This window comes from Talpa europaea (assembly GCF_964194135.1).
Source record: "Talpa europaea genome assembly, chromosome: 2".
Classification (NCBI taxonomy): Eukaryota; Metazoa; Chordata; class Mammalia; order Eulipotyphla; family Talpidae; genus Talpa; species Talpa europaea.
In genome coordinates this window covers 142,235,557-142,254,757 of record NC_140068.1, presented here as the reverse complement: position 1 = coordinate 142,254,757, position 19,201 = coordinate 142,235,557, and the positions used below count along the sequence as shown (strand labels likewise).

Sequence of the window (19,201 nt, the reverse complement as noted above, 5' to 3'; positions counted from 1 at the left end):
GGGGAGGGCAGCAGGGCTGGGAGTCTGAGCAGCTGCAGCTGTGGGGAAGGGCAGACCCTCTGCTCTGGTCCCTGCTCCTCTGTCTCCAGCTCTCAGTCCTCACTGGTGGACACTGGAGGGTGCAGCACAAGGACCCCACAGTGGACAGGCCTTGCCCTCTGCTTCCTGCCTCCCCACATCCTGGTTCTACAAATTCCCTCTGCCTCAGGCACCCTGACCTTGTCCTGGGAGACCTGTCCTCCCCTGGAGGGAGACAATCACCTCCCTTGTGCCCAGGGACTCTGCTCCCAGCACCAACTCCTTCTCTTGCCACCTTCTGCAGCTCTCCCGTGGTGTATGGTCTCCACATAAACTGGATTAACCTGGATCCCCTTTTTCTCTGAGAGTTTTACTGAGTCTTGAGGACCAGATGTGGGGGTGTGAGGAGAGTCAAGTGTCACTGACCCCATACACTCTGCCCCCAAACCATTCACCTCTGTTGCTGGCAGGACAAAGAAGTAACTCAGAACTTGGGGCTGACTCCTCCGAAGTTCATTTGACACAGAGAGACTATCTCTCTCCCTCCCTGACTTCTCTTCTCTCCTACCACTTTTGCTAGCAAACCTGTCTCTTCTCTATCTCTCCTACTACCTGATCAAAGAACACTTTCTGCCATGAGGGAATGTTCTTCACTTGGATATGGTGGGACTATTGGCAGGTATGAAGCATTGAATAATGGCTGGTGGGACTCAAACATTGAATTTAAATGTTATTATTGAATTTTAATCTAAACTGAATGGGGCAAACGAGACAGGGTTCAACCTATCCTACCACACAGGGATGTGTGAGGCATTTTTCAATCCATTATGTCTCCAAGAGACCTCAACACCTGTGCAGGCTCAGAGGCTCAGGTGAAGCTTAATTCTTCACAGGAAAAATTCTGTCTATCCATCTCTGCCTACAGATAATTTCAGGAAGAACCATGGCCTCAGTCCCAATGATCAGGAAGATGAGGGAGGAAGCCATGTGCTCCATCTGCCAGCAGCTGATGACAGAGCCTGTGAGCATCTGCTGTGGGCACAGCTTCTGCCGCGGGTGCATAAGCGGCTACATTGGTCAGAGTCTCAATTGCCCGATTTTTGTGATCATGCGTCCCTGTCCCTTGTGTGGAACATCAATTCAAAGGGAGAGTCTCCGACCCAACAAGCCGTTGGAAAACCTCATTGAGAGCATCAAGGAGCTGGAGCGTGAGAGGCTGTGTGAGGAACACGGGGAGCAGCTCCACCTTTTCTGTAAGGATGAGGAGCAGCTCATCTGCTGGCGCTGTGAGCGCTTCTCCCAGCATAGAGGACACCGCACGGCTCTAGCAGAGGACGTGTGTTTAGGCTATAAGGTGAGTGAGTGGCCAAACCTTTCAGCAAGTACTTCCTCTTATGTTGCACATTTTTATGAAATTAGTTAATCTGAACACCAAGATTGTGACCCTAAAGAGTTTTTTCCATCACGTTATTTTCTGAATAATAATTTATTATGATCCCAGTGAGTCAGGTCTTGATTATCTATGCCAAACTTCAAGGTTGGTCAGAATCTATTCCTGTAAGAACTTCCTGTATTGAAATTCTCCTGGACAATACATTGTGCTCTTTGCCACAACTGCCTCGTTCATGGCCTCACCTCAAATATATAATTGGAGACACCACAACGTGCAAGAGTACAGGAAATCATCTGAAATCCTAGAGGTCAGAATCACTAACTGTTAGATAGCCTACAGTCTACAAGGAGTAAGAAAAGGAACACAGGCTGCCTCATGTCCCTTGGTGTGAGTGGTGAGGAGGGGCACCAAAGGGCCTGAATGGGTATAGGGGGAGACTGCCCAGAAGTGAGTCCTGACAGGAAAATATAAATAACCGTGTGTGGAGAAAAAACAAGATTCCACTCAGGTGGACCACCTGTCACAGCAGCTTGCCTGACATTCTAGTACCTTGTCAGGGGGTGTGTGATGGGACTGGCAGGTGAGGGCATGAGAAAGGAAGTCAAGGAAAGAACGTGAGTGTCACTCAGAGTCTACTCGTCCACAGTTGGGATTTATTTGTGGAGGGAAAGATCAGGCTGACATTAAAAGAACATTCTGCGTGCACAAAATAAACATCAAGGATTAAAATCAAAGTTAGTCCTCTAAGAAAAGGGGTTGGAAACAGGTTTTAGCAAGGATCATGAAGGAGAGTTAAAGGATTTCAAAATAATTGGTGAGTGATGAAGCCTTGAGAGATGTTCAGGCACCTCCTAATTTCTCACTCAGTAGCTCTGAGTAAGGCTGCCCTTTGCTGTGCAGGAATGAAGAAGTGGGATTCATTCCTCCTCTGCCCTTGTTGACATTTGAAGGAAACAACCCCAGTCAGGCTCTGTGTTCCCTCATCCTTGAGGTGCCTATGTCTTGTGTGAAGGTTCAGGATCCTGTGTCAGGGCTTGTCAGTCCTGAGCACCATCAGCGCACTCACCTCCCCCTGTAATGCCATGAGCAGCTCATCACTGTAATGGGGCAGATCCCATAACTTTCCCAGCAAATAGTAAAAAATAAAGCAACCCAAGCTGATGGATATACCTCAGGAGTCAAACTGTGGAGGTCAAAATCTAGCAAGAGTTTCAGTTCTTACTAGATGGGATCTGTGAGCAACTTTGTTACTGCCTTCGTGACTTGGTTTCCCCATCTGTCACACACACAGCGGAGGTTGTCATAAGCTGTTAGTACATTCTTGATGTAGAATTAAGAATAGCACTGGGCTTACAGCAAGAGCAAATCAGTCTTTTACCAACTAGATTCCTGACATTTTCTTGAGAGCCCTGTGTTGTTATGAGCATATTTAAGAGTTTACAGAGAGCAGGAAAAATTCTTTTACTGTGGACCATGACTAGCAGTTTAGTAAGCTTCAGATTGCTTCTCTTCAACATGTGAGAAAGTGTTTGAAAAGTAACCCTATAGCTGAATGTGGACACTAAACACTGTAAGTTGCTGTCATGACACTGTTCTTCAGGTGATACAGGGCTCTCCCTCCATGACCTGGTTCTGTTACTTCAGCTGCCATCCTAGGCTCTCCTTCCTGACTCACCATAAGATGTAAAATATCCCACGTTTTATCATACACTCTGTAGTGTTTATTACTGGTCCAACACATTATTTTATAAAACATACTGTTAGGTTATTATAATCCTGTTCTATATGCAACATGACCCTGGAAGGTTGTAGTAGTGGTTGTATTTCAGGCTCTGGGTCAGCGGATGAACTGGGAATTACATCTCAGCCACCTTTCAGTGATGGCCCCTTGGGCAGGTTACTGCTCCCTTCCTAAGCCTCCACTTCTACAGCACGGAAAGATGTTACAATCCTAGAAACGCCTCGTGTCAGCTAGAGGATCGGTTATGTTACAGCCCTCATAATTTTGTCCTTTGTTAAGGCCTGAAAATATATTCAATGTTAATTATTTATTGGCAGTTGCACCCTGTAGGTGCCAAGTGAAGGTTTGTGAAATTGACTAGTCGTAACTCAGCCCTTTTTCCTTCAGGAGAAGCTCCAGGAAGTTGTGACAAAACTGAAAGCACAGAAAGATACATGTAAGAGTGCAAAGTTGTTCACGAGAGACCAAATAACCAAATGGAAGGTAAGAATTTGAGTTTATTGACCCCAAGTTATTTTCCTTCCTTGAATTTAAAGAGAGGAAGTAACGGGGAAAGTATTAGTTCATTCTCTGTCCACCAGAGCACAGATCAAACTCCAGAAGAATCCATTTTTTTTTAGTTTTAATACTACTAGTTGTCTATACCCATGAGAATTTATCTTCATTTTCTTCAACCTTTCAATAATAGTTGCCTAGTTGTCCTGTGCCTCTATCAGGAGACGAGAGTTGGTATGTCTGCTTACCTGGAACCCAGAACTTGACTGGATTTCTATTTTTAACAACTTAACCTTTGAAGGCCTCCACCTGCTGGCATAGGCAAATTTATCATACTATAGTTTCTGAACTTAAGCTGCCAGGTTTAGAAACCACCTTTGGGAGGCTGAAAATAGAATAACTGCAGGTGCGATTTTATTACTCAAACTTGCAGAGCTCATGAGGACGCTCAGAACTGCTGTAAGAATGCACTTGAGGGCCTCCCCTGGTGGCGCAGCGGTAGAGCGCTGGGCTGGGAAGCTGCTACAGCCTGCTCAGTGCTGGTTTGATCCCCCGCCGCTGGCAAGGGTCCCACATGGCCGCTGGTGAGGATCCCATCTGGCGTGCAGACCTCTCCTGCTGCCCGCTGCTACCCTCAGTATGTATGTATGTACCCTCAGTATGTATTTCAGTACATCTGCCTGTTCTGCTCCCCACTCTGGCTCTGGTGAATCCTCTCACTCTCCCGCACTTCTGACTGTACCCAGTGCTTGTATAAATAAATAAATAAATCTTAAAAAGAAAAATAGATTGCACTTGCACTACAGACTTGGGGTATCGCACAACCTGTTCTGCTCCCCACTCTGGCTCTGGTGAATCCTCTCACTCTCCCGCACTTCTGACTTTACCCAGTGCTTGTATAAATAAATAAATAAATCTTAAAAAGAAAAATAGATTGCACTTGCACTACAGACTTGGGGTATCGCACAATATCATGGTCAAACAAGGTATGAATAGAGAAATCACCCATGGAAACTTCAATTCTATATCTCCCAAATGAAAACTGAGTCCTTCAGGGTGGGTCATTTGGTTTCTGTCAGTCTTAGCCATAATGATGATAGTGAATCCTCTCTTGGTGGATAATTATTTCTGGAATCTATGATCAAAGCCTGTCAGCTAAACTGTACCCCTGCTGAGGCTGAGAATCATAGACTCTTCTACCAGCCTGGACATCTTAAATTCAGGATTGGTTATATTTATTACAAGCCTCTGTTTGAAGATTCACATTTACCTTCTAACATCCCCTTAAACCCTTGGTTTTATCTCTATAAATGATCAATTATTTGACCTTGGCCTATTTCCATGTGTGTGTATGATTTAGCTTCCTGCCCCACGTTCTCCTGCAACTTGATTAAGGAAGAAGGAAATCAATTAGATCACCATAGACAGCTGAGTAACCCTCTCCCACACTTCGGTGCCTGCTCTCAGGCTTGACATACAGCAGGGAAGTGGACATTCAAATGATGTAGGGGATAATAATATCACAGAAACTGAGCATGTTTCCTGGTGTGTGTGGGTGCGTTAAAATAAACGTAACATTGGGGCCTCCCTGGTGGCACAGGAGGTTAAGACGCAACCTATGAAACTACTCACAGCCACTGCAGGACAAGTTTGATCCTCGGCCAGGGAGCCACCCACATGGTGCAGCAGACCTTTCCTGACTCTCCTGCTGCTCCCCTTAGCAGTGTATTTCAGTAGATCCACCTGTTCTGTTCCCCACTCTGCCTCTCCTCTGGTGAATCCTCTCATACCTCTGGCCTGTACTCCAGTTCCTATATGCATAAATAAATCAATCTTTAAAGAAATAGAAAATAAAAATGCTGTTTTAACACTTTGTGAGTGTAAGTTCATCAGTGTTTTTACACTGTTGTGCAACCATTTTCACTCTATCTGCAGAACTTTTTCATTGTTCCCAACTGGATCTCTGCACCCATTAAGCAATACCCATTGCTCTCTCTTCAAAACTCCTGGTAACAGGGGCCTCCCTGGTGGTTAAGGGGTTAAAGTCTCAGCACTATAAAGCTGTCTCCAGCCACAGCAGCGTGAGTTCAATCCCCAGCCAGGGAGCTAGCCCACATAGGGCACAGCAGACCTCTCCTGTGTTTCCCGCTGCCCCTCTTAATAGGGTATTTAAGTAGATCTGCCTGTTCTGCTCCCCACTCTGTCTCTGGTGAATCTTCTCACCCTCACACCTGTGGCCTCCATCCCAGTATTTGTATGCTAAATAAATAAAAATAAATCTTTAAGAAAAACCACTCCTGATAACCATCACTCTACTTTCTATGCCTGAATTTGATTAGGTACCTCATGTTAGAATAATATTGCAATGTGTGTCTGACTTGCTTCACTTACCATGTCTTCAAGGATTCATCCTTGAACATATATGGAGTTTCTCCTTCCTAAGGCCAACAGATTTCAAACTGTGATATCACATTTTTGACTCATCCATACATAAACATTTGGTTTGTTTTCCCCTTCTGAACACACTTTCTGTATTTTAGGAGAACATAGAGCTTCAAAAACAGAAAATCCAGTCTGACTTTGAGAATCTCATCAATTTCCTGTCAGAGGAGAAGATGTACCATCTACGAAGACTGGAGAAGGAGCAAGAACAGACTCTGGACAAACTGTGGAAGAATAATAACTGTCTGAAAGAGCAGAGCCAGGAACTCAAGAGCCACATCCTGCAACTGGAGGAGAAATGCCAGGGCCCAGCCCAGAACTTGCTGCAGGTGAGCTGTGCAGGGGAGGACATAGAAGAGGGATCTGTTGCTGGGATGTTACCAGGAACAGGGTGAGGAAGCATGGGGCATCTGGCACAGCCCTGCTGCCTCATTCAAAAGAGCACACAGGTGTTGGGAAGTTAAAGGAAGATTTCTTTTAATACACATCAGTATGTGCAGACAGGCCTCTGCTGTCTGGAGGGTAATGTCAGACACTACAGCTCCCTCCAGCCTCCACATAGAAGACAACAGACTTAAACAGACTGGAAGCTGATGTCCTAGGAGACTGGGGTGGGCTCATCCTCCTAGGAGTGCCTGGGCATCTCAGGCTGGGGTCACTCTTTACTTCTTTATAGCCCCACATAATAGACACCATGAAATATGAGTGTCTGGCACTCACCTCTCACCTTTGTCTCTGCAGGGTGTAAAAGACACCTTAAGCAGGTAAGTGCTGAATGAATACAGTGGGAAAGTGGGCTGGGTGTATAGAGCTGAATAGAATTTCCCACTAAAAGTGTCCTTGGTCTCTGCTTCTTCTAGGAGTTCAGCAGTGAAGTTGAAAGTACCAAAGCCTGTCTCTTTGAAACTTCCTGCTGTCTGCAATGTTTCTGAGCTTTACTTTGACATGAGGAAAATATTGAGGAACTACCAAGGTATGGAAAGTCAAGAATTTCTTCAGTGCTAAAGATGGCAGGGACCTTAAGAGGTAACCAAGTTGACCCATTGTTCATGGACAGATTCACAACCAGAGAGGTGATTTAATTGTTTCAATGGAGCTGTCACCTCCTCCATCCCAGGACGCTCCAGGCCTTATGTAGGACTTAATGATGCGGCAGATGCCTCAAATGCCTGCTTCCATTTATTAGCTGTGTCATCCAAGGAAAATCATCTTTTCATTCTTCTCTATGCAAAAAAATGAAAATACTAACAGTTCGCACTTTGATGGATTGTCATGAAAATTGAAAGCATTGACATGTAGGAAGTGTTTCCAAGAGTTTTTAACTGTTAACCTCGGCGCAATGCAAGAAAGGTGATTATTATGAACAGGGTGTGTATGGTTTTAGGGCCTGATCTTGATACCCCCATAAATGTCAGAATTGGAATGAAAACCAGTTTTACCAACACCCAAGCATGAGCTACCTGCTGGCTCTTGGCTCTCTTCTTCAGTACTTGTCATATCTGTAATCCCTTATCCACAATTATAAAATTGGAATACCTCTAAAAAGAGCTTTTTTTTTTTTTCTGTTTTATTTATTTGTGCGTAGAAGAACTGGGATATAGACCAAAGGCGCACAGGGTGAGGGGATTCACCAGAGACAGTGTGGAGCAGAACAGGCAGATTGAGTGACAAACAGTGCTAAGGGGAGCAGCAGGCAGGACAGGAGAGGTCTGCTGAGCCACATGTGGGTTAGCTCCGTGGCCAGGGATCAGACTCAGGCTGTAGGGGTGATAGCACTGAGACCTAACCCCAAGGCCAACAGGGAGGCCCTCTTTAAAGTGTTTAAGCTTTTCCCATCTTCAATTACTTTTATGCCTCCCTGATCTATCCATTATGAAGAGAAGAATGTTAAAATGTTTCATGATGGTTATAGAGCTTCATATTTCACCTTGCAATTTGATGATTTTTGCATTGTTTGTTTTGAGATGACATTACCAGTACTTGTGTTTGGACTTGTGTTTTTTCCTAGTGACCTGCATACTTTTAAGGTGATTCTTTTCTACCCTGACTTAATAGAGTATGGTATCATTGTATAACATAACATTGTGTAACCTTCCTATGTCTGTTTGTTACTAGTGCTGCTTACAAATAAATGTGGGCGGAGTATTAAGAATCCAGTTGATATCTTCTCTTTCAGTATATTTCACTTTCCAACCTCAGAATATTTTAATCTGTCCACTTTGGTTTTCCTGTATTGTTCAGATAATGTGAATTGAAATTGCAAACTTCTATGAATCAGGACAAAATATGGCTGACTAAAGAGAGTTGACTAAAGGACTTATTTCAAAGATGTGTGTTAGGATAGCAAATAAGGACAAGTGAAGGCCCCAGGACTAGGAGTAGGTAGGGAGCCATCCTCTGTCCTGGGCTCAAGTGCTGGGAGAAGGGGGGGCAGGGATAGCAGAGAGTGTCCAGAGGCAGAGGAATGGAGCACCCCCCCCCCAGTCACAGCCAGTGGGGTACAATTAATCTTATCTCTTGTCTCTGCTTCTGTTTGCCTGGGTCTCCTCTACTGTTTCCCATTGGCTAAAGTAAACACAAGTCAGAATAGAGGGATCCTGGCTGATGTGTGCACAGGGGTCTGCTTTAGGGAACAGAGCAGGTAGGGAAGGTGGGGAGAGACCTCCACTGAAAACAAAGGTGTCTGCACAGCAGATGTTTTTATACTTGATTTCTCTTATTACCACCATCCAAGCAACCAGTGTTTAACGAGTATCTCTGTGGAGGCTGGCTTCTCGGTAGAGCATTCCATTACCACTTTCTCTTTTTTAAATTGTATTCTGGCCAGAATCACACTTAAATTTGTAGTATAATATTTCTGTTTTACTTGACTCTTCAGATCATTATTGTGTCTTAGTGTACCACCTTGTACTAACGCCTGTGGAACATTATCTGAAGCATGAAAGAAAAGCTTATCCTTACAAGCCATTGGACTGAAATGTGTCCTGAGGCCTGGGTAACATACTGGGGCTGTAATACCAAGCTATGCTATGAGCTCTGTTGTTCTCTTTTTGATCCTGAGGGTTGGTGATTGTTTCGTAGAGATGGGAAGGGATCTTTGTGCCACAGTAGTCCATGGTACTTAGTGGTCCTACTTGGGAGAGTCCCTCTGGGAAAGGAAAGTCACCTTGTCCACTCTGGGCAGTTCTGATCCTTGCCGTCTCTGAGTGACTAAGATGGCGATGATGCTGGTAAGGGTGGGGATTGTGATGGGGTTGATGTCACCATTACCACTTATTGATCGCTTACATATATCACAAATTTCACCAAGAACTAAGTATATATTAGCCAATCAATTCTTCCCACCATTCTTTATGACAGATAGGATGATTTCTGCTTTAGTTTTCACCCTCTCAAAACTGACTCACAGAACTAGTAAGACAAAGTTTGCATTTGAGCACAGACTGGTTTTACTTCAAGTAAAGTATATTCTCTTCACCACCAAAATGTCTTTTCTTTTTTCAGTCAGTGTGACTCTGAATCCCGATACAGCTCATCCTGAGCTAATTCTGTCTGAGGATCGGAGACAGGTGACCCGTGGCAGCCCCCAGGAGAAGCATCCCGATTCTAGGAGATTTAGTGTGTTACCCTGTGTCCTGGGCTGTGAGGGCTTCACCTCAGGGAGACGTTACTTTGAAGTGGACGTGGGAGACGGAATGCAGTGGGATATAGGAGTTTGCCTGGGAAGTGTACCCAAGAACGCTGACGTGACACTGATGCCTCAGTCTGGATTCTGGGCCATCAGACTCAGCAACGGGAACTGCTATGAAGCTCTTACCTCTCCCCCAACTTCCCTTTGTCTGAGGGAGAAGCCCACGGTCGTGGGACTTTTTCTAGACTGTGAGGCCGGACTTGTACACTTTTATAATGTGACAACTGGCTCCCACATCTTCACCTTTGAGAAATTCGTCCTCTGTGATACTATCTGGCCCTTTTTCCAGGTTTATCATTGTTCACCTTTGTTCCTGCCTCCTCCAGAGAAATAATCAAGTACAGGAACCAAGTCTTTTTGTTTAAACATCACAGGTAATATAAAATCCTGTGAAGGCAGTAATCAGATGTTTACTTCACTGCTCATTCCCTTCTGCTCATTCCCTTCACCTGTAATAGTACCGAGCACCCAGCAGAGTTTTAATAAATCTGCATTGACTGATGCACGTATAGACTCTAAAACACGACAGATGATAGCCATGATCATAAATTGTCCTCTCTATCGCTCCTCAGTGGGCTAAGATTTGGGTTTACAAGACTTGTTGGCATAAAAGCAGGGTGACAGTAATCTAGAGGTCTGCATTCTCCCAGTTTGAAACCATTTAACTCACATGTGGGGATGAAGGGATGCTGCAGATGTCTGGCAGCCACCTAAGAAATCCAAAATGGGGCCTCCCTGGTGGTGCAAGTAGTTAAGACATAACCTATGAAGCTATCCACAGTCACTGTAGCTCGAATTCCATCCCAGGCCAGGGAGCAACCCACACGGTGCAGCAGACCTCTAACTGTCTTGCCCGCTGCTCCCCTCAACAGTGTATTTCAGTCAGTCTGCCTGTTCTGTTCCCCCCTCTGTCTCTGGTGAATCCTCTCACCCCCCACACCTCTGGCCTGTGCTCCAGCTCTTGTATGCATAAATAAATAAATCTTTAAAAATAAGTCCAAAATGGCTATAAGTCTCTCAATAGTGGCGTTGTTATGTAACTGAAGTAATTATCACTGTGAAGCAAATTTAAGTTTAGTGAAAGGGATATTTATGATACAGATTAGAGTCAAACTGAGGACAGGCCTTGGAGACCAGCATCAGATTTCCTTGAGTGACTGACTGGTCACTTATCGGAAGTTTCTGGCCTAGGTTTGTACATGGAACTTATATGCGCAGAAAGTTCATAATTGCTTTTTCTTACTAAAGGTGAGAAGACATCTACGTAATTTCCAATCATTTGGTTAACTAAAGGAGTCCTGTTTCTAACAACCTCAGTTCATAGATAAAGGAGAGGGCCTCCCCTGGCAGCACAGTGATTGAGAGTGGGCTGCGAAGCTGCCCACAGCTTCTGCAGTGCCTGTTAGATCCCCGGCCGCTGGCGAGGGTACCACACAGCACGACAGACCTCTCCTGCTGCTGCCCGCAGCTCCCCTCAGCAGTGTATTTCATCCATCAGACTCTGCCAGGAGTATGGCTACATGGCCCTTACTTCTCTATCAACTTCCCTTCCATTGATGGAGCAGCCCCTGCTGGTGGGGGTTTTTCTGGACTGTGAGGCTGGACTCCTGTCCTTTTACAACATGAACACTGGCTCCCACATCTTCACCTTCCCAAGGGCCTCCTTCTCTGGTACTCTTCGGCCTTATTTCCAGGTTAATCATTCTTCTCCTTTGTTCCTCCCTCCACCCCTGGAGTCAATTTAAAAGAGTCTCTTTTGTTTCCCATGTAGAAATATAACGTCAGTCCTACTAGGACAGGACTTGGTCTGTTTTGTCATCTGCTGTTTCCCTTTACCTGGACCGGCGCTGAGTTCTCAGTGGACACTCAGTGAGTGTGCCATGAGTGCTGGACACAGCCACTGTGCAGACAGCACAGAAGATCAGCCTGACCTGCGGGAAGTGAGAGAACAGCAGGGTCATCCCTCGTGCTCTCCCCCCGTCACTGGGTCAGATCTCTGACCTGCCAGGGTCCTGGTCTGACACTGGGTGTTGCGAGCCAGCCTCAGCAGTCTGGGTGTCAGGGGTTCCTGAAGGATGGGAAGGCCTCGGCGCAATTGTAGAGAAAATGGTAAGGGAGGGGGAAGGGAGAATGAGGAGATGCAGACACTTGATCAGGTGCTGACATCATCCTGCTGAGGGTCTCAGCAGCCCTTTATTTATACTAAGCAAATCGTGAGTGCACAAGCATAAGGTAGGAAGATACTAATCATCACATGTTCTATTTCAGGAGCCGCCAAGGGTCTGTTTGCCTTCCCACAGAGGTGTAACATTTATTATTTTTTGTCTTAAAGAAGGCTCAGTTGCTAAACAAATGTTTTCAAAATAGTTATTTACTTTAAACAATCCAACAGTTATTGTATTACTAGCAAAAAAGCCTATGTGTCTGCAACTAACATTTCTAAGTTTGCCATGGTGAATGATTAACTAAGGACTGAGGGAAACAAAGGGCAGGAAGTTACCTAGGGGGAGGGAGACAAAGAGATTATTTCTAACTAACCTATAAAGTTTAGACTAACATATAACTAATTGATTAAAGTAAAAAACAGAAGGCTTTTACAAAGAAATCATCATCTATAGTATATTGTTTTAATATTGATTAATATTGTCTTAATATTGTTCCTTAATATTAAATATTAATATTTATATTTAATATTTATATTACTATTTTAATATTGTTCCTTATTATTAAATATTAGGGCCTGGAGGGCGTTAATGCCAGGCAAGCCGCACTGACTCTTCCCAAGCCCCCAACTCTCAATTAAGGGAGGAAGTCTCCTAATCTAAACAAAGAGTTTTCTACCTATCACTTCTCTACTTTATCTAGTCAGCCTAGTTTCCATATTTAACTATAAGATCAAGGGACAATTTCCTTATCTATAAGGTTGCTGGTTGTTCTAAAGAACTACAAGTATTTTATCAGGGGCAGGAGCGGAGATGGTTATAGCCTTTGATTCTCAAAAATGGTCAATATGTGACATATCAGTAGTTGTAACATTGACCGTTTCTGAGTGCGTTATTTGTGCTGCCGTGATTACTAGCTCAACCATTCACAAAATTGCTGTTGACTTATTCTTGAATGCACACTCTAACAGCTACCATACCAATTGTCACATCCAAGGGAATTAACCCTAAACAAACAGGAAGAATTTAGCAGGAGTCAACTATGGCGTCTCCTGGTTTATCAGGAATTTTCTTATACTTGGAGCATGGCTCACCTCTGCCACCCAACTGTTATCTTTAACTTTAAAGTAAAGGAATTTCTTTCTCCAATTAGCTCTTGCTTCAAAAGACCACATCTCTATATCAAAGACTTGGCCGATAGATGTTTACAACCTTTTGTTTCCAGAAGTTTTTTTACTGGTTAATATAAAGCCAAATGTTGAATTGCTGCCTTTTTGGTAGAGGATTACTAATTTTATGAAAAATGTAATATTTGTATCATGCAGTGCCATTTGTCATCAAATTGGTTATTCAGTGATTGATCAGTATTTGCAGTTTTACTTTTAAATGTGTATTTTAGCAATGGTAGAAACTAGCCATAAACAAATGAGAAGAATCTTGGAGTCAGCTAACGAGATTCCTGATTTTTCAGAAATCTGCCCCATGCCCGGACTTTTGTCAGACAACATGAGTAGCGCGGCTCCCAATAACTGGGTGTTTGGCCATTTCATTTCATGTTAAGTTTTCACGCCTCATCAATGTTGTCATTTGGGTCAGTATTTGCTTCCGTTTATGGACAAACCATCCCACTATATGGATGTCAAGCATTGTGTGTGCCTGTTCATCAAAGGACGGACATTGGTTTTTTCCACTTTGGGGCGAGTTTTTGTGAGATTATGTTTAAATTTGGAAGTTTGTCCCTAGGAGTAGAATTGCCACTTCCTGTGGTAACTTGTTCAACTTTTTAAGGAACTGTCTGTTTTCCAAAGAAGCTATAACATTGTGTATGCTCACATGACATGTATGACATTCCAATTTCTCTACATTTTATTGTGGGTATTTTTCAAGGTACCCTATGCTAATGGATGTTAAGTGCTATCTCCTTGAGATTTTCTTTCTTCTGGCTTTTGCATTTTCCTGATGACTGGTAATGGTGAATCTGTTATAGGACAGGGAGAGGGGCAGCCCAAACCCTGCAAACCTGCCTATTCTAAATGGGTTCTGCCATCTGCCGCATCAACACAAAACATCTGAGACATTAATGGGAAGGAACTTTAATACAACTAGGAAACAATACAGGAAAGGCAAAGAATCTAGTTTCTAAATCAAGCACCCAAAGTTACCCGTCCCCTCGTGGGTAACAGTCCATCCATATGGGAATGGCCCAGAACAAGGCCCCAAAGCCTGCCACAAGTCTAAAGCATCTTCCAGTGGGGACCCACAGAAAAGGGTCAGAAACAACCAGACAAGCCTGGAAGGAAAAGAGCAACATCAACATCAAGATAAAAGCTGCCATGGTCACCTCCCCACGGGTCTCACCCACATCTGTGTCACCCCGTCCACGACCAAAAGACAAGCACAGTTTCTTCACGTGTCTCTAGGCTCCATGCGCCTCCTCCAGGTCTCCTGGCTCCATCCTGCTTCCTTCCTCAGTCTCTTCTGCAGCTTCTCCTCCCCCTGCTCAGCTCCACCCTCCCTTGGGTGGGGCAGGGAACCTCCCTCTTTCCTGGGGACCACCCTGTTACAAAACCTTCATGGTTAATTTTGTGTCTTTTTGGAATTATCTCTATTCACATGATTTTCCCATTTTAGTTGGATTATTTGTATTTTGGTTTGCAATAACTTTTTGTGCTAATCACAGTTCTAGTTATGTCCCTTATCAGCCTAATAATTTTTTTTTATAGAGGCATGTTTTTATTTATTTATTTATTTGTTTGTTTGTTTGTTTGTTTATACATGCACTGGGTACAGTCAGAAGCGCGGGAGGGTGAGAGAATTCACCAGAGCCAGAGCGGGGAGCAGAGCAGGCAGAAGGACCGAAGTACACTGCTGAGGGGAGCAGCGGGCGGCAGGAAAGGTCCGCGAGCCATGTGGGACCCTCCTCCAGTGGCCGGGGAGCAGCTGGGGATCGAACCAGCGCTGCAGATGGAACCAGTGCCGCAGAGGCTGCGGGCACCTTTGCAACCCAGCGCTCAACCGCTGCGCCACCTGGGAGGCCCAACCTAATAATTTTAGAAACTTTCTGTCATTCTCTGAGTTATCTTTTTACATTCTTGATGGAGTCCTAAGAAGCTCAACTCGGTATCCTTGTTATATTGAACTTTTATTTCTTGTGCTTTGGGTGTCATCCAGATAACCACTGGGAACCCAAGGGAACAAGAGTTTTTCCCTCTCTTTTCTTCCAAAAGGTTTTAACCATTTCAGTTCTTACACTTAGATCTTTGGCTCTTTTTGGGGACTCCAGCGATCTGTCCACTTTGGTTCTTTGAATTCCTCCATCCTACACTCCCCATACACAGGAGGGGATGCACCAAGGAAGGGGTTTTATCTGGCCTCCCCTGAGCTGTCTCAGTACATCACACACATCACCTGAGCACTGGGTTCTCCCCACTTAGGGGACATTTCTCTGAAGACTCTTCTGTGTCCCCCACCCCTCTCAGCCCTGAGCTCTGCATGATTCCCTCCTTCACACAGCAGGTGCCAGGGGGGCAGTGGTCACAGGACACACCCTGTCATGAGCTTGTCTTTGTCTGGCTGCTGCTGTGTGGGGGTAGTTGATCCCCTGTGGGGGTCCCTCATCTCCTTTCCTGGTCCTTTGACAAGACAGCTCAGAATGAGCTGGCCTGGGTGCAGAGTTGCATTCAGGACAGTGACCTGGTAGAGGGAGATGCAAGGAGTGATCTTGGGGTCAGGGACCCAGGGACACATTCTCCGTCTGTCTGTGAGATGGGTGCCTCAAGAGCTGGTGTTGCTAGTCCCTGTGTAGGGACTGCCCGCAGGCTGTGCCAGGATAAGATAAATCTTCAGGTGTGAAATGGCAGAGACTAGGGAGGACCCAGGTGTTTGCAGGACTGAGAGATTCCTCCTGGAAGGTAAAAGGTCCATGCAGGAGGCAGGAATGCAAAAGTCCGCCAGGAAGCCCACCCGGGAACAGGAATGTGGAAGCCTGCCTAGAGGATTCAGACAGTGAACCTCCCCGGCCCTACAAATGTTTTTTCAGATAAAGAAACTCCCCCCGCCCTACAAACTTTCTCCCGCGAACCCAGTCTCCCACTTGACCTCTCCTCACCCTGTAAAAGCCTGCCTCCCCCTGGCAACATTTGTGGCTTCACTGACCCCCACCTTGGGGCTGTGAGATCCGCCCGGGGCACAATAAAATTTCCCTGCCTTTGAGATATTTAGCCTGGCTCTCCTTTTCTTTACCGCACCGAACCTTTCATCTTGGTGCTGCAAACCCGGGAAGGCCATGTGCCCTAGCTCCGGGGCCGCCTTCTCGTCCCTGGGACCTCTCCTCTCCATTGCAGATGCCTTACACCCACCACCGGCCTTAATCCTTGGGGTAAGTCACCTGCCTGACCCTCCTTCCTGGGAGGCCCTCGCCTCTGGCTATCCAGCTCCTGACCCCCTAACTCAGTTGGCTGTCCTGTAAACCGTGGGCCCACGTCATCCGACTCCCGTCACACCTAGACCCTGGGTTTGGGGATACCCATCCAGACTAGGTGCCCGAATCCTAGGCAACAACCGAGCGGTGGAGACGTCCCACTCGCTTGTTTGTCCCCGTTCCGAAGGCCAGGACCGAATCAGGGGATGCCGCGATTTGGGGCCTGCGCCCCCGACGGCCAGATCAGGTTTATGGGACGATGCATCCTGACTTTGTGCTCCCGTTAGTTGGGAAAGGAGCCGACTTAGTCATGGGGTCCACAAATTCCAAGATGAGCTCGGCCACCCCACTGGGATGCCTTCTCTCAAACCTCAGTCCATTGGGACTTAGGCCAGATAACACCCTAAGCTAAGCATCTCTCTTTTACGGCAACACTGCATGGCCTCAGTATCGATTGGACAATGGCTCCCACTGGCGTGAGCATGACACTTTTGACTTCTCGGTCCTTACAGACCTAAAGAGTTCTGTCACCGCCATGGAAAATGGTCAGAGATCCTTTAGGGCCAGGCTGTCTTTCTCCTGTGCTCCGCCCCTTCCCTCCCTCCTGAAAACCTGCCAGACTTTCTAAGTTTGGAGACTCCTCTCACTCTTCGCCCTCTCCGGACCCCTCTTCAACATTCTCTGATCCTCTAGATTCTCAGTCTTCACCTCCTTCAGCTCCCCAATCCAGCCCCTCCCCTCCCCCCTTTCTTTTCACCTCTTAGCTGCCACATCTGCTCTCTTGTTGGGACTGACTGAAGGAGTAGTTAGAGTCCATGTTCCTTTCTCTCCTTCAGATCTCTCCCAGATTAAAAAGCGTCTTGGCTCTTTCACTAACAGTCCCACTACCTACACCAAAAAATTTCGTTATCTTTCCCAAGCCTATACCTTACAAGTCATTATTTGCATGTTATCTTCTCTTCCACCCTAACCTCTGACAAAACGGACCAGACCGTGTTTTAGGTCTGCCCAAGACCATGCAGATCAGGTGCATTTGACTGACACAACCATGCCCCCAGGCTCTGAAGTGGTTCCTCGCCCAGAGCCAGGGTGGGATTACCAGACTGACAGACACGGCCCCCGGGGCAAAGCTCACCAAAAAAAAAAAAACGGTCCTCAAACCCCTATCCGGGATCTGCTGAACATGGGCTTTACAGTATTTAACAACCGAGAGGAACGCGACAGGGCAGAGAAGGAACTCCGTAGTCGCCAGAAGGCTGAGCTTCAAGCTCAGGCCCTAGTAGCTGCCTTGAGACCGCCAGGCCCTGCTCCTCCGATGACCGCAGCGCCTGCCACCCGACAGAGGACGACAATGGGCTCCATGGGCCCCAACCGACCACTGCCGGGAGCCTGCTTCAAATATAGCCGAGAAGGCCACTGGTCCAGACAATGCCCCAACCGCCGCCCTCCGCCAGGACCATGCCCCATCTAAAAAGTCCAGGGTCACTGAAAAAGTGACCGTCCTTCTGTTGTAGAGCAACCCCGATACAAAACGGGGTGCCTGACTGTGGGTCCTCACCCGCGCGCTTAAAAGGACTTATCAATACTCTACTGCAGGCACACGCGTAAGGTTAATAAAGGTTTATTTACAAGGGAAGGGGAAATGAGGAAATGTACAGCTCAGGGAGAAAAGTGGGAGACAAAGTTTTAAATGAGTCCTACCCGATCCGCCGATCAGGAATCCCAAAATGGCGCTCTCAGAGCTGGCCGCCAGCCAGGAGCGGTGAAGCCAGGAGGCGAGCAATCGCGAGCCAGAGAGAGCCCAAGGCCCACGTGTTTGGTTTTTTATATCCAACCTGGCTGCCCAACTCCACCCTCAGGTCCCAGCCACCCTTTGTCTTTCCCAGAGTCTTGATGGCTTTAGTCTGCAGTGGGGGTGGAGTCCACAAAGCCTGTATGGGATTAACTCAGGACATCACTTCCCCCTAACAATTCTCCCCTTTCAGTTTTTGCCACCATTTCCATGGTGATGAAGATCAAACATATGGATGCTGGGATACAGTCTCAGATGAAAATTTTCCAGGGTTCCAGTCTGAAAGAAAACGAATCCCTCCAGGTAGTGTCCATTGTGGAAAGCAAAAGTCCTCCATTCCTGGAAAAACAGTTCATCAGTCCCAGCCGAAAGAAAACATCTGGAGGCATTAGCCAGAACAAGACAGCAGATATGTCAAAAATCACAGGAAAAAAAATCTTAAAATGGTTCAACTTATGTAAAAACAAATTCTCTCAACCTTGATCCCAAATTTTTAACAGCATAGCAAAAGTTTGCAAACCAAATGTACTTTTAAACCATATTGCCTATTTTTGCATAAAATCACAGGGCAGAATAACTAAGCAGCAATTTTTAGCTGGCTTCGTTGGAATACTCCATATAGGATTCAGAGCGAACTGTTGACATCCGGTCCGTGTAGGCTTCTGGAAGAAGTTGGTCTCATCAGACTCCACCTGGGCTTTCCTTTTCTCGAGGGTACCAGGGCATTTTCGTTGGCCAGGTTGTCCAGTCCTGCCAATGGAGGCAAGCTTCCTCACCTTTGGAGGTCTCTGGAACCCTACGAACAAAGCAAACAGGTTGTCCTCTTCTTGGTTCAGCTTTGTTTCAACTTTCTGGAGGAGCTCCACACAAAGCCACACAATGAAACTTATGTCCAATTTTTTTCAGTTTAAACAAAATCCCTATGGAAGTTATGCAAAAACAGACTCTGAGATAAGTAGTAAAAGATTACTACCACTATTTTTATGCTGTGTTGGTATCACGGGGAGAGAAAATGCAAACACAAGTTAGCTTTGTTGGGGAAAAAAA

At 45.9% G+C, this 19,201-nt stretch overlaps 1 protein-coding gene across 1 annotated transcript; it reads left to right on the top strand.

Annotated features, from left to right (window-relative positions):
* Positions 1-961: 961 nt before the first annotated feature.
* Positions 962-11,525, top strand: LOC311188412 (E3 ubiquitin-protein ligase TRIM38-like; the record flags this gene model as incomplete). Its single annotated transcript, XM_084259512.1, has 6 exons — positions 962-1,372; positions 6,188-6,418; positions 6,831-6,853; positions 6,950-7,062; positions 9,594-9,940; positions 11,346-11,525. 6 exons carry the CDS (start codon positions 962-964, stop codon positions 11,523-11,525), a joined length of 1,305 nt encoding a protein of 434 aa, XP_084115638.1.
* Positions 11,526-19,201: the final 7,676 nt, after the last annotated feature.